Below are 15,194 nucleotides of genomic sequence, written 5' to 3'. Positions count from 1 at the left end.
CCTGCTGATGGGACCCACTGCATTTGATATCTTCAAGCAGTTTGCACAACTGACAGGTACTAAACTCACGTAATTGGAGTCAGTATGGCACATTCACCCGGGAGATTCTCTGAGGAACATGCTGTACCCAAGAGTGGGTTAATGTTTACCTAGCCCATTGTGTGCAGGAGGCCAGTTGTTCCCAAACTGCAGTTTGTAGAGCAAAGGCTGGTGCTTTGTGAAGACAGGCCTCCATCCTTGTTTTCCCTAGCATCTGCAGCTGGTCAAACTTGGCCCTGACTGAGAAGCCAGCATAGTTACTGCTATCTGAAACTGCTCCCTTAGATGAAGAGGGGAGACACAGGGGGCTAGAACCGCCAGTCACGATCAAGACAGGCCGCTTTATAAAGAGAAAAGACTGAAGTTGTGGAGTAGTGTATCCTGGAGAGTAGAGAAAGAAGATAGGTAACTGTCCAGTTAGGAAAAGGAGCAGAGATGGCATGCAGATATGGGAAAGGAAAGAAGCAAGAGGCTCAGGAAGAGACAAAAAACATGGAGGCAAGAGGACTAACATTTTATAAAAGCAAAATTCTTTATGTACTACAGAGAATTAAAAGCACAGGAACATCCTTGGTAGTTCTTTAGTGTGTTAGCAGTGATTGCTGCACAGATGTTACGGAGAGAATGTGGCTCAGCTGAACAGTAATAGGAAAGTAGCCAGATCGCAAGAGGATCTCGCCAAGCAGAAGTGCACACTTCAGAAAAGTTTCCCAGCTCCCTTTTGCCATATGCATACATACATAAATGTTTTCTAATTTTAAAAATTCCTAACAATTGCAATTCCATGGTTCTCCTTGTACTGCAGCACCTGTGGGCCTGTTTACGCTACGCAGGTTCAAGCGGTCACAGGAATTGCATTCTACTGATTAAAATCTGTTTAATTGTTTGCATTAATGACAGTTAAGCTAATCTAGAATATTTTTACATTAGAAAAAATTAAAGAATAAATTTATGTTAGTTACTGGAATAACACTTCAGCATTATGGAACAGCAAGTTCCTTCTCACTCTTGTATTATCATTATAGCCCTCTGCTCTTTCTGGCTGTTGAGCCCGTTGTAATGTTTGTTATTTCAAGAGTTCAGTCACTTTGGTATGAAGAACATGCTCTAGACTCAACTTAGGCCAGCATTCCCTAGCTCCAGACAGATACATATTAATCATGTTCACTTTTCTAGAGTCTCTAGATAAAATCCTGAAGGACATTAACAGTGTTATCTTCATTCACATACTCTTCCTAGGCACTCAAGCCCTGCCCCCCCTTTTTTCTCTGGGCTACCATCAATGCCGCTGGAATTATGAGGATGAGCAAGATGTCAAGACAGTAGATGCTGGCTTTGATGAACACGACATTCCTTATGATGTGATATGGCTGGACATAGAGCACACAGATGGCAAGAGGTATTTTACTTGGGACAAAAAGAAATTCCAGAACCCCAGAAAGATGCAAGAACATCTCAGGAAGAAAAAGCGCAAGGTAAATAACATAGCAGGAAAAAAGAAAATATTTCTTTGTAGTGTGAAGCTACCCAATCTAGCTTTAACCAAGGTGCTTCAGATACTGGAAACAGTTTAACTACAACAGAGTAAATTAGTCTCTGTTGCAGTCTGGTGATGCTTCCAGTGCACCAGCTATCTTGTTTAATTCAGTTCCTCGTTTTATTATTTCGTACTTTGTTCTATATCCTGACCATCAGGCTAAGTTTGAGCCATATGAAGCTCCATCTTACAGAAGCAGCCCAGTGCAGTCCCCGATGGGCACAGTAAAAAGTTTTTCTACTTAACATAAGCTTTCACCATTGGTAGTTGCTATCCTCGCTTCAACTTTTCTTTGTATTGATAATACTTTTTATTTTCTGCTTATACTAACTGAGATTTGTCCTTTATGTTGATACGATTACTTACCATAAACTAGATGTTTTTTCCTTCTGGTGAAGTCCTGGTATGATGTTAGCTTAGTTAGTCTTTATTTCTGCTTTTACAGCTAAAATATTTTCCTGGGAATTATAGAGGTATTAAAATGTACACAGTTAATATCTAAAAGTTGTAGAATTGCTTAATGCTTGATCTTTGCCAAAAGTCAATGAACGAGGGACTGTTGAAATAGCATTCCAGTTTTATAATCTCTTAGTTGGAGCTATAGTTCTTTCTCAGCTTTATAGCAAGGCAGTTAATGGCAGCAGAACGTAACTGCAAAATACAATAGATGAATGTTTAAAAAAATTGGAAACTTCTGTTGCTGTTGTGTGCTATACAAACTAAGATATATTTAAATGTCCTAAGGCAAATGATTTTAAGCAGGGACATGAAAATGGAAGTCAGATACTTTCCCATTCACAGAATACAGCAGTGAATTAAACTGTTTTTAGGGGTTGGGGTACTTGCTTTTATCTGAAACAATGATTTTTGGCCCTTATTTCAGAGGGGTAAGCATGAATTCATGCCCCTCTTGTAAATTCTGCTATTATACATAAGTCTAGCACAGTCTATACAAGAACTGGTAACTGCTTTCTAAAATTAGTGACACAGCTACCTTCTTTACCTGAAGTGAAATCATTATCTGCCTTTTATCGAAAGTGAACTCCTACTGTTTTATTCAGTACAGTTCATGCTAATGATGCATTTTATTTTCTTATCCTGGCAGCTTGTCATCATTGTGGATCCCCACATTAAGGTTGATCCCACGTATACCCTGTATTCACAGGCAAAAGACAAGGGATATTTTGTGAAAGACAGAAATGGGCAAGACTTTGAGGGCATATGTTGGCCAGGTAAAAAACCACTCTGTCTCTACATTTCAAGCTGTTTACTTTAAAAATTTTGCAGAATAGTTTAATTGGGACCTATGGGAGTGGAATTAAATTCTGACATTCCTTGCATTTTTTGTAAATATTCATACTTTCAAATACTTTGTGGTTTCTTTGGTACAGTCACGTTCTAATTGCCTCAGCTGTGCAACTTCCTCTGTTATGTCTGTTGGCTCTGCAGATAGTCCCAGTGCCTAGAGCTAAAAAAGTTGGATTTGTTGATCAGAACAGCCATCCCTCTTCCCCACTTGTCTTGGGTAACAGAAATACAGTCTGGTCTGTTGCAGTGAGCGCAGCTTATGTAGGCTGGATGAAATTAAGCGAACCTTGATACTGAAGACTTTGATTCAATCATAATATAGTGATTCGACATGTTATTTTTTATGAGGAGATCTCATTGTGGGGAGACAAAGGAGGTTGTCCCCCTTCTTTGCAGACAGAAAGCCCACAATGCTGGCAAAGGAATGAATATAGGAAAAATCAAGCACGTATTACAACTTCTAGTAGCATGGCAGGATGTAGTTATTCAGCTTCTCAGTTACACTTCCCTGTTTGAGCTCAAAATACCAGGGATGCTGTCTCTCCCTGGCTTCCTATTCACATCTGAACGTACTTCAAACTGCTAGCAGTCACCCTTAAATGGTGCTGAGCTTCAGACCTCCAGAATCTACGTGTGTTGGTCTGCAGAACATGGCAAGGGGTGTGCTGAGTTCCAAGTCAACCTGGAATTTGCCCTTGCGCTTTTGTCTCAGAAACAATAGTGACCACATTATTGCTGCCCATTGTGGAAGGCATCCTAGCTTTAGGCTGCTGTATTAGGTGCAAAACCAATACATGCACGCTCTTAAAATAAGGTAAATAATTGGGATCTCCCAACCCAACAGGTTCCTCTTGTTACCTGGATTTCACCAATCCTGAAGTGCGAAAATGGTATGCAGATCAATTTGCCTTCAAAATATACAAGGTGTGTATTTATTTGCTCTGATCTATATATCCCAGAAAGCCTGAAAATGGGGAAAAGAGAAGATAAACTACTGGCTAAGCAAGTTGGTGGCTTTTGTAGCTGTATTATCATAATGTAGAGGAAAATATCTTGATAAGCTGAAATACCACAGAAGAGTTTTCTCCATGGACTTGTCTACAGTAAGAAAGTTGGAATCCATATGCCACCAGTGAACCTGCTCACTTAGTTGCAGCAGTAGGATGGACAAACTGCAGGCATTTTAGCAACCCATAATCTAACACAACTGCTGCAATTCCAGCTTTTACTACCATGATAGCACACAAGGAGAGATGTGGGAGTGCTCTCTCATAGCTCATGGTCACTTCACCCTGACCTTCCTTCCAGCACTCCTGCCTAGTGCTGAAAGTGTCTGGGTGAACACTGTGGGACATCTCCAGTTCCCCGCCCGCCCCGAAGTTCGGCTTTGCAGTAAGGTTCTTGAAACCACTCCCCTAGCAGACATGTGTAGCAGACATTTCCCATGCTGCTTTTCCTCTCCAGTTTTTCTCTTCTGGCCTTCTCTGATTTTTTCTTCATGGCTATTTAATACTTCTCTTTTCCCTGCCTCTTTTCCCTCACCAAAAGGCAGGAATAGCAGGTACCTACTGAGTTTTGTAAGAATTGCAAAAATCAAGTGGGCTTGTAGACTGCCACCCTGACCAGAAGGGCCACCAAGAGAGATGAGATCAATGACTGGCAGCTTTCAAGTGACCACAGGAGTATAATTACCACGCCTTGCTTTGCTGCTGCTGTTTCTACTCATACCCCAGACTAGTCTGACACCCACTAGTGATAAACACACTAAGTCACAGCGATGGCTCTGTTATGTCCTAATTGCAACCCTGTGTCATAGGAATCCACTAATATCCTCTTTGTATGGAATGACATGAATGAGCCTTCCGTCTTCAAAGGGGCAGAACTAACAATGCAGAAGGATGCTGTGCACTACAACAACTGGGAGCATCGGGAAGTACACAACCTTTACGGATTCTACCAGGTAGAGTATCTGGAGACACAAACCAGCAGTTATTCTCATGGAGTATGTCTAACGTGGTAATTTACACAGTAGTAGGTATTCTGTAACCTCCGTCAAGGACTGAAACTCTGCTGTGCTGGATATTGCTATATTTGAAATAAACTCTGTGATTGGTCACAAGAAAATGTGACAACACCTGTGCCTCTCTACCATAACAATGTAAATGACATTGGCTGTGACTACACGATATTAATAATTTTTTTTTGTTCAAGTATATTCTACTAAGAAAGTGTTGCTTTAATAATAGGTATTATTTGTGGGTACAGATTTCTTCATTTTCCTGCGTTGGAAGGGCTAAAAAGGCAGTGTAGCAAATATCCTAATTATAGAGTTTGTCTTCCTGACTTTTATATTAATCATTTTCAGCAAATGGCAACTGCAGAAGGACTCATCAGACGTTCTTTAGGAAAAGAGAGACCATTTGTCCTCACACGATCTTTCTTCGCTGGATCACAGAAGTATGGTAAGTAAGGCCTAGCTGGATGCCTTCCGTGCTGCTTTGTTCTATTAAGTTTGGTGTGTAGTAGTTAAGTCCAGAGAGGATAGAAACTATCTTAGAAATACTGACATGGTGAGCTCATAAGAGTGCGAGTGATTAAAAAATCAGGAGAGGCTGGCAAAGCGTGTACAAGTTGAAGGCAGAATAACAACCTGTGTCCTGTGACAAACCACTACCTGCTTTTATTGCATATTTCAGGAGCATGCGTGTGTAAAGAAAAAAAGTTGCAGTGAACAGCAGTTCACCAGTAGTTCATGACCGTTCTTGTCTTCTTTCCTTAACTGCAAGCATAAGATGAAGCATACGCCCAGCTTTTCTGTGTAATGCTGAAACTGGGTATTTTCAGGGGCAGTGTGGACTGGAGACAACACAGCGGAGTGGGGTTACTTGAAAATATCCATTCCAATGCTTCTCACCATCAGCTTGGCAGGGATTTCATTCTGCGGAGGTAAGGTGTTTAGCTGAGGTTGCTCACTATGCATAAATCACTGGTGCCACCAAGCTTGTATCCCAAGATATCCACAGATGGTGGAAAGCTCAACAGTCCAGTGCATTTCCAGGCAGTTTCACAGATTAGTCTGGTTTCAGAAGCCAGTAACCTGGCTCTCACCATCATTTCTCCACTAACTCCTATGTAGTGTTTGCATTCCATCTGGAGCAGCGATCCTCAGGTGGTGTTCCGTAGCATCACTGTGACAGTCCTCTGTCACTGGGGAAGGCACTCAGCCTCCAAAAGCTCTCTTGAGATTTTTATTAAAGGATAATTTGTTACACAAGTTTTCCACTCTTATTTGGACAAGCAGCTGCCCAACAGCCGAACTGCAAGCACACCGTGAAATGCATGGATTTATACACTTGGAATGTTTGTTAGAGGAGAACTTCACATTTTTCAGAATAATTTCCAAAAATGTGTATTTTTATTTGTCTGCGCAATATCTAGCTGATGTGGGAGGGTTTATTGGAGATCCAGAACCAGAATTACTTGTTCGCTGGTATCAGGCTGGAGCCTACCAGCCCTTCTTCAGAGGTCATTCTAACATGGAGAGCAAACGGCGAGAACCGTGGCTCTTTGGGGAGAAGAACACCCAGATCATCAGGGAAGCCATTAGAGAGCGCTACGTCCTCCTGCCATACTTATACACACTGTTCTATCGGGCACACACAGCGGCTGAACCGGTTATGAGGTAAGAGCGTAAGTCAGGAGGTTTAGTGATTATCTTCAGGAAGTTACTTGGAGGGGGGAAGTTAAATTACTATCTCTTACTTTTGTGATTACTTATTTAAATATTAAAAAGAAAAAACACACAAAAATTACTAAATTCTGTTTTCATGCATCCTGCAAGCTTTGGTAGTGTTCTCAGAGGAAAATTATATGTTTTGGTTTTTTTCCAAATGACACCTGGAACACACTCATTCAATAAACACTGCACAGTCTTTAAACATGTTTTTAAAATACTGTGGACTCCAAACTTCTCCTCATGATAAAGAACATTACACAGTATTCCAGCCCACACTTAAAACAGTGCTTAATGGACTCTGAACTTGCTGACCTAAAAACGTAAAGGCCATTTTGCCCCTCATGAAAATATTTGTTACTGTACAAAAGCTTATTTCATATTGATAATTTGATCATTTATCTCTGCAGTATTTCTTATAATTTTTTCTTTTAGTAGAGAATCTAATAATCTAGAACAGAAATGACATTAGAAAATAAACTTCTGTTCTGCTGCTCTCTAACCTCTAAGAAGGTGTCTCAGTGGAACTGAATGCAACAATTCTTTCAGCAAGTGATGAATGTCATTAATCTCCCTAGTATTGCTGTATCTTTGAAGTTGCCCTAGAACTGTCCTTTTGCACCACATTTGCCTTTACTTATTGTTATGCAAATACAATATATCTCCTAAGTTTTAAAAACATAAAGGTCTTTTTTAAAAGGGTTGAGTGGTTTGAATTTTGAAGATGATTTGCATTACAGACATAGCGTGAGCATCTGCCTGCACGTGTATAGGCATAGAAGCCCCTCTTGTATGCACTGACATAGTCAGTGGATTTCTGTCTTTCTTGAAATGAAGCTTATGTTGACATGTGCACTGCCCACAATATTAAATAAAACTTTGATTATGTTAAACGTGCTGCAGTAGGTACAGAATTAGACAGGAAGCATGGTATTTTTCTCACTGAGACAAGCAGAGTGGAAAACGTGTCTCATTAGCAAGCACATGAACAGCAGAGCTGCAGTGAACAAGTGGATGCCTATAAGTGAGCAGGTGAACCAGGCTTTTTGTGTAAGGAAATCCAGATCCTGTCTCTGAATGAGCTATTATTGTCATAATCTCTCAAACTTTAAATATACATCTCCTGTTCTGTAACTAGATGGTTATTGTACTACCCTTTTTTGAGAAAGACTGAAAATGAACTTCTGGTGCAGGTTTTTCAGTCGTGACCAGGAGGAGACATGCTATAAAAGCAGTAGTGGGCTGCTGAGAAGAGGAAGGACTGTGCTGCAGGGACTAGTTCATCAGGCGTCAGCATTGCTGGTAGACTGTGACAGAAAGGCTCATCCATCTCTCCTTTGCTAGAAGTAAGGTATATGTAGTGCAAGTTTGTAAGGAAGAAGGCAGGAGGGAAGAAAATGAGGCTGCAGGAGGCCAAGCCGTAGGTATATTGGAGTGTCTTAACCCGTGTTGTACTGGGAACTCTCATCAGTGACTCAAAAGGGCTATTTTAAGATACAGAAGAGGGCTTTGCCCTTCAGTTCTTGATAGCTGTACCTTGTAAAGAGAGGGAGAAAATGGAGCCTGAAAATGCCAGAAGGCCTTGAACAGGCTGGTGGGAGAGGAGAAACTAACTGAATCCCACTATCTTTCTTTCTACAGGCCTCTCTGGATAGAGTTTCCAGGGAAAACAGAAACTTTTGGCGTGGAAAACGAGTACATGCTGGGTAAGCAGGTGTTTTCTCATTCTCTAGAATTTGAGTTAAATATTTTTGAGATGATAGTGTGTCACATGACAAAAAGAAAACTTGAAAACTCTGCCCAAGACTTTTAAAAATTACATTGTAATGGAATAAAGAACTTGAGACCTCTTTAAGGGACACGGTTTTAACAGCACTTTGAAAATAGGGGTCATAGGAGATGCAAAAACTGAGTTTAATCTCACTAGTCACTTTGAAAAAACATGGTCTGTTTTGACCTGAAACATGGAAGTTCACTGTAGCAGCTAAGACCACAATCTGCTTCAGAAATGACAGCAGCAAACAACTACCATCCAAAGCTGATTGTTTTTTACTCCGATATGGCTGGCTGCTAAAGTCAGTTTTCTCAGAAATTAAGCTTAAGAGATGTGTGTGTTTGTGTAAAGCACGTTCAGCCTATACAGAAAGAGAGAATGGGAGGAGAATGTTGCATTTCATTACTTTTTTGTTACCTCTGGGCTCAAGAGTGCCTACTAATGGCTTTCAAATGAAGGGATATTCACTTCTCATGCAGAAATCTGACCAAGATAGGCAGGACACGGCAGCAAAGCTAAGTGTGGTGAAGCAAAGTATTTCAGAGGACTCTGGGAGTTCAGCTTGCATCACCAGTGGGCAAGGAGGGAAGAAGTTTATCAAACTGTACAGTCTGTATACATCAATGTATTTTTTTTAGGAGTAAAGAGGAACCATCTGCAGTGCAATAAGTTTAAGCAGATTTTTTTTACAAGGACATTCCTGTCTTCCACTCTTTTGGTTAGAAAAGTGTGGGGTTTTTGTTCAACGGAAGAGCAAACAGGCAGTCATCTCTTAGACTATGAGGGACCCAGGAGTGCCTCCAAGCTGGTGGGTATGCAGTGCAGCCCAGCTGCATCCCGGTGCCATAAGACCAAGACCCAAGCAGCCATCAGCTCCCTATAATTGCCTTTTTCTCCAGTAGAAAGCAAACCTAAGCACATGGCATGCCCAAACAAGCCCCTAAAATGGCTATGAGAGGCTGACAAGCCCAGAGCACACAGCTGCTGCTCTGATGAAATGCAACCTTGAGGACCACAGCCATGTTTATGTTTTTCTCCAGGAAATGCTTTGTTGGTGCATCCAGTCACAGAACAAGAGGCCAAGGCAGTGAATGTTCTGCTTCCAGGGTCAGAGGAGGTGAGGATGAATATGAAGTTGCTTGGCTGTTCAGCCCAAAGAAGTATTTTATACAGCAATCTTCCAGCTGCCCATCATGTAATTCTGAGCACTGCCACTGTGCCAAGTGCTGGGTGGCCATTCTGTGCCACTCTGAACCTTCCTTCCATCTTGATACCTCGCATGCTTGGCTCACGGTAAATTCACGTTATTGCTTTTCCAAGAGCTGCTGCAGAAATCTCAGGTTTCCTGTAATTTAAATCTCCCTTCAAGGATTACTTCTTTTCATAGAACACCGAAAAATGGCTTCACTAAATTGTCAATTCCATTTTTCCGTGTATTTCTGTTTGGGTTAAACTTCTCTTTTATGTGGAAGAAAAAGGATCTTTGAAAAAAGGTCATAAGGAAATCAGAGGGAAGCTGTGGGAAGGGAAAACAAGGAAATAGAAGCCTCAGTAGCCTGGGACATGTGTAGCAAAGACTTTGACATGTTCAGAGATAAGTTCCTCTCTGAAGTATTCATCCACAGGATGGCACTGTGATCCACTCCTACACAGAGCGTTTGGCTGCAGCAGCTGAGAGGTGGAGGAAGGGAAGGAATTTGGGGAAAATAGTTCCTAAGTAAAAGCCTGAGACTCTAGCGAGGAATGAGAGGAAAGACAGCAGCAAAGGGGAGTGTGTGAGACCATGCAGAGCCTTGTGACTCACTAATGCACCTGAGGACACTTAGAATTCTTCTCAATATAAGGAGAAAAACAGACAAGGCTCTCCAAACAAGTTAAGAAAAATATTTTTACCAAGATCTCTGTGGGAACTGACTGCCTGGCACACTTAAAGCAGTTAAAACTGCTGGCAGGTGTGGTGCATGGGAAGTTTCAGATGTAGCTCTTTTTTGTGACCTGTTATTAGCAACTTTGTTGTTAATTTTCACTTCAATATAAATATGCTTATTCTGGAACTCAGCATTTCTAGAAAAAAAAAGATATTTCATTGTTTTGCACTTCCAGACGCTTTAAGACATACAAGACGTTATGCAAACTGTAGAAAAGATGAGCTTATTTTTGTGCTTCAGGAATGAGAAGTTATTTTTTCCATCCAGAAGGTCATTTGATTTAAAAAGGAAATGCTATTTCTTGCACATCAAATAGGTTGTTAGGAATAGTGACGGTAAGGTTAAGCAGAAGAGTAACTGCATCTGCAGAGGGAACAGATCTTGCCATGTATGTCATGCTCATTCTTTTTTTTCATTTTTCCTAGATTTGGTATGATTTCAGAAAATTTAAACGAATGGAAGATCCAGGCACTCTGAAGATCCCAGTAACATTGGAGAATGTATGTTTTTGTTTTAAAATACTACTTCCATTGAGCAGAAAAAAAAACCAAATAGGCACTTGTTTTGTCAACATTCAAAATCAGAAAAGTGACATTTCGATTTCCTTGTAGGAATGTAATCTGAAATAGCTTTTGTAGAGAAGAAAAGTCCCATCTCCTTTGTTGTTAGATGGAACACTAATGCGTCCTGGTGGTAGAGAAAAGTGAGATGATGTAAGGGTGACTTCTCCAAGCAAAGATATTTCGCTTGTATACATACAGGAAGATTATGACTATTCCCATTGTTAGTTGAATAGTTTTCTTTATGTACTTGTGGTAAAAGTTAATTTCTGGGCTTTGGTAAGAGCAAGCTTCAGTTGTCCCTGTTCCAAGATAAAATTATATGATCAGAGTATATGAACCTTTCTACCCTGGCTTTGTTTTTCGCAGATTCCTGTATTCCAGCGGGGGGGCACTGTGATACCTCTGAAGACCACGGCTGGAAAATCCACTGAATGGATGATAGATGTTTCTTATGAACTCCACGTGGCCCTGGACACGGAGGTACTCTGAGATGATGTTCCCTTTACAAAGTTGTCTTTTACTCAATCTGACCTTTTTAGGTCCTTGCTACCTGTTCAATTAGCACAATGGTATCTACATCTGTATGCCCTATGGCTCTCCTCCACTTCTCCTATTTGGGGGGGCTCCCACCTCCCTCCCACTGTTCCCTCAAAGTGAGACTGTCTGAGTATAGCAGAGGCAGAACATTTTTCTGACCTTTCGCAGCCCTCCTCTAGTTCCTTGGAGGAAGGAGCAGAGAATGAGCAGGCCACAAACTTCCTCTTGAACACAGGGAGCGAGCTTCCCACAACTGTCTTTTCTAATAAATGAGGTGACGCCTGGCACCCACATCAATTCACAAAACCGGGATGTCCAAGCCTTCAAGCACTCTCAGAGCTGGACTCCCTGAGCCTTCTGGGGATACAAGTCGCTAAAGAAAAATAAACACACACCCTTCACTATGAAGCGTACCATACAGTGAGACATTTTCAGTTTCATTGTCCAGCTGCTGTTAATTTGTACTCCATCTGGTGTGTTTCACAGGCCTGTGCAATAGGTGAGCTCTACCTAGATGATGGGCATTCATTTCAATATCTCCACAAGAAGCAGTTCCTGTATCGGAAATTCACTTTCCGAAAGAACATTCTCTCTTCCAGGTAACAGCAATTATGGACAAAAGCCACCAACACACTGTCATTGGAAATGCCTTTTCTAGTTCATGAGGCCTTCTTACAAATGTAGAAATATTAGTCTCATCTATTGCTTAGTGAAGTCCCAGAGCACACAGAATCTGCCATAAAACTGCAGAGGTAAACAATGTTCTGCATAAGTCTAAGGGCAGCAACACATGAAATACTGAGTTGTCTCATATTGTTTCAGTCTAGTCAAATCTACACAAATACAAAGAAAGTAATCAGCAAGAGTAAAGCCTATCAGAGAGACAAAAAAAGATAAACTGGGAGATTTGCAAATAGGCAACACCTGGAGTGTTTGTATTTTCTAAGATGTATTTTTCTAAGATCTTCCTCACTGAGAGGGTGGTCAGTCACTGGAACATGCTCCCCAGGAAAGTGGTCAAGGCGCCAAGCCTGTCAGAGTTCAAGGAGCGTCTTGCACGATACACTTAGTCACATGATTTAGTTTTAGGTAGTCCTGCAAGGAGCAGGACTCAATGATCCTTATGGGTCCCTTCCAACTTGAGATATTCTATGATTCTTTGTGGAAACCACAAACAGACACCATTACATGTATTCTTCAAAAGTCATCAACAAATGCACCATATATATTAGCATGGTAAAATATACAAGAAAAGCACTTGAAAGGAAGCACGAGGGGACACAACTTGCAAAGGCTGAGTGAAACAACCTAAAGGGCAAAAATATCCATATCTGCTTGTAAGGAAAGAGCTGCTAAATATGTCACTATGACACTTTTATTATTGAGGTATGTTGCCCATGGAGCTGTGCAGCGCATAAATGGTGATTTTACAGGCGTTTCTTTATTCCTTCAGGGTTCAAAAATATGCAGGAGGTGGTCCTAAAACTACAAAATTTAACACAGAGCAAAGCTGTAGACTAGCTTGGATGAGGTACTTGAAAGTACGCTTCAAATCTCTTTATTTGGGATACGAAATCTGAAAAGCTTAAGAATTCAGGATGGAAAAGAAAAATGTTGCTAAATTGCTAGCAAATCTAGAAGTTGGAAAAAATTCATTTTGAGATGAATGATATAACATTCTGTTCACTCCGGAAAGAAAAGTTTCATTTTGATTTGAGTTTTTTTAGAGCTTTTTAATAAAAATTAAATGAAACATAATTGTGCCTCAAATTGAAACATCTTACTTGAAAAGTGTTAAAATTAGGTTTACATTTATACTTAGGAGTTTTAACTACCATTTTGCAAAAATCCAGAACTTTTCTGGTTGTCAAAGCCATGCTTTTTGCCACAAAATATCTTCTCAAACTTTTTTCTTCTAACTTTGTGAAACCTGCTATGCAGTGATAAGTCAGCTGATAGTGGGAGAAAGTTTTACTTATTTCAGGAGAAAAGTAAATAGAGGAAAGGAAACCAGTATAAGGAATTTTCAGGGTGAGACGGAAGTAGTACTTTCTCTGTATGATGCTAAAATTCTACTGATGGACAGAAACTAATGTATATGAAATTTTTTTTTTTCTTCAGCTGCATGGATGAAAGTGGACAATACCACACTACATGTGTGGTTGAACGGGTGATAGTTCTGGGATTTGGACAGCAACCCACTTTTGTGACAGCCTGTTCCAAGGGTAATGAACTGACTTCTATTTTACTACAATTTTTTTAAATACTGTTGCTCTGCTGCCATTCACTAGAGGTGGCAAACTGACAGCTCTATAAAGGAAACGTTACAGCATAGGGAGCGTCTTTGTTTAGTTTTATTTCCTACTTTTTTGATATCAAGGACAGAATTTAGTGAAAGGAGCCAGCAGCTACTTACCACTAATATTACATGCAGAACTGAAGAACACTTACTTTGTAAGGCAATAGATACATCAGTAAAAATGGTTCAGAATTCACATGTTCAGATAACTTTGTCCTGCACAGAATATGACCAGAGATAGCATTTCAAATGAAGGACCATTTGCTCAGGTCTGTAAGCCTGCCTAGTCTAGAACAGGAAACTTGCAGACAAAACCAGGATTACTTTTCTGTTCTCTTGTTCATTCAAAAGTGTCTGGAGTTCGTGACTATATGGGGATCTCTAGAAGTTGTGAAGGATCCCATATGGATAGGCAGTAGCACCTACAGAAAGGGCTTCTCATTTCTGGCTGCTTTCCAAGCACGTCCCTTCACTTTCGGAATCATGTGGACATGGACTTTCTGCTCCACCTGACAATCTCAAGGACTTTTAGGATGCTTGGAGGAAAACCCATGCTGAAACAAGGGTTGTTTTTTTCAGAAAAATCCTTGAATAGTTCCATAGTTTGATGTACATAGTTTGAAACGTCAGAAAAAAAAAATAGTTTTTCCAATTCTGCTGCATTCTTATGTGTATACTGGGCAGATTTGACTACTATTTCTTTTTTAATCAATCCTTTCCACTAGTGGCAGGGACAGTCTGAATTAAAAACTGGAGGGAGTCATGTGTAACTATGTTTCAGAAGGGTTCTTCTTAAATCATGCAGTAAACTCTCTTGTCCTGTTCAGATGGGAAAGAAAAAGAAGTGGTTTTCACATACGATACGAAGACCTCTGCGCTGACGCTGGAAAATTTATCCCTGAGTGTTGATGCTGACTGGGAGATTTGCATCAACTGAAAGGAGGCACAACTTCTTCAGAGAATTCATTGAGAGGTTGAGGGGAAATAAGTTGGGGGGACTTAAAATGTTCACTTAAATCCAATCAAATCAAGGAACATATTTTCCACCCACATTCCCAACCTAAATTTCCTACGATTTTTCTTTTGAAGCACTAATTTAAACTTGGATAGCTCTTCTATTCGGCAAAAGTAATAGCACTAAGATTGTGTCTTTGGGGGAAAAAAGCTAAATACTATCTGCTCCCGGCTAGCTTCAATTAGGCATTAAGATTGAGTTCTGCCTTCACTTGCACCAAAAAATCATAAATTGATGGGGTGAGATTGTGGCTTGTTGGCGTGGGGTGCAATGTAAGTATTTGAAAATCCCACTATTCAGAGACTGGAGTACTTGAGAAGAGCAGATCTGGGCCGGTCCGACAAGCAGCATCAGTAGATATGCCAGACGCAGAGGTTATCGTCAGAGTTCTGCCTGCAAGCTGCCTTGTGAAAACAAACACAGAAGGAGCCACCCAGTGTGATTACAGACACCTCCCCTTT

The 15,194-nt window shown here is 40.6% G+C and overlaps 1 protein-coding gene across 1 annotated transcript in view; it reads left to right on the top strand.

The window, feature by feature from the left end:
- The window catches only part of LOC104080461 (neutral alpha-glucosidase C-like), a gene marked incomplete at its 5' end in the record, with an annotated part of 21,341 nt that extends 6,686 nt beyond the window's left edge, over nucleotides 1-14,655 (top strand). Inside the window, 15 exon segments of the mRNA XM_009582860.1 lie at nucleotides 1-56; nucleotides 1,279-1,514; nucleotides 2,682-2,808; nucleotides 3,729-3,808; nucleotides 4,701-4,844; nucleotides 5,250-5,346; nucleotides 5,729-5,830; nucleotides 6,323-6,566; nucleotides 8,259-8,323; nucleotides 9,432-9,508; nucleotides 10,745-10,819; nucleotides 11,249-11,362; nucleotides 11,906-12,018; nucleotides 13,541-13,644; nucleotides 14,546-14,655. The exon segment at nucleotides 1-56 is cut by the window's left edge and continues 20 nt beyond it. Of these exon segments, the coding sequence (XP_009581155.1) occupies nucleotides 1-56; nucleotides 1,279-1,514; nucleotides 2,682-2,808; nucleotides 3,729-3,808; nucleotides 4,701-4,844; nucleotides 5,250-5,346; nucleotides 5,729-5,830; nucleotides 6,323-6,566; nucleotides 8,259-8,323; nucleotides 9,432-9,508; nucleotides 10,745-10,819; nucleotides 11,249-11,362; nucleotides 11,906-12,018; nucleotides 13,541-13,644; nucleotides 14,546-14,655 (1,744 nt within the window).
- Nucleotides 14,656-15,194: the final 539 nt, after the last annotated feature.

Source organism: Fulmarus glacialis, unplaced genomic scaffold (assembly GCF_000690835.1).
Source record: "Fulmarus glacialis isolate BGI_N327 unplaced genomic scaffold, ASM69083v1 scaffold20528, whole genome shotgun sequence".
In the NCBI taxonomy this organism is placed as follows: Eukaryota; Metazoa; Chordata; class Aves; order Procellariiformes; family Procellariidae; genus Fulmarus; species Fulmarus glacialis.
Note: the sequence above shows the minus strand (reverse complement) of the source record. Positions and strands in the feature narration are given on the sequence as shown.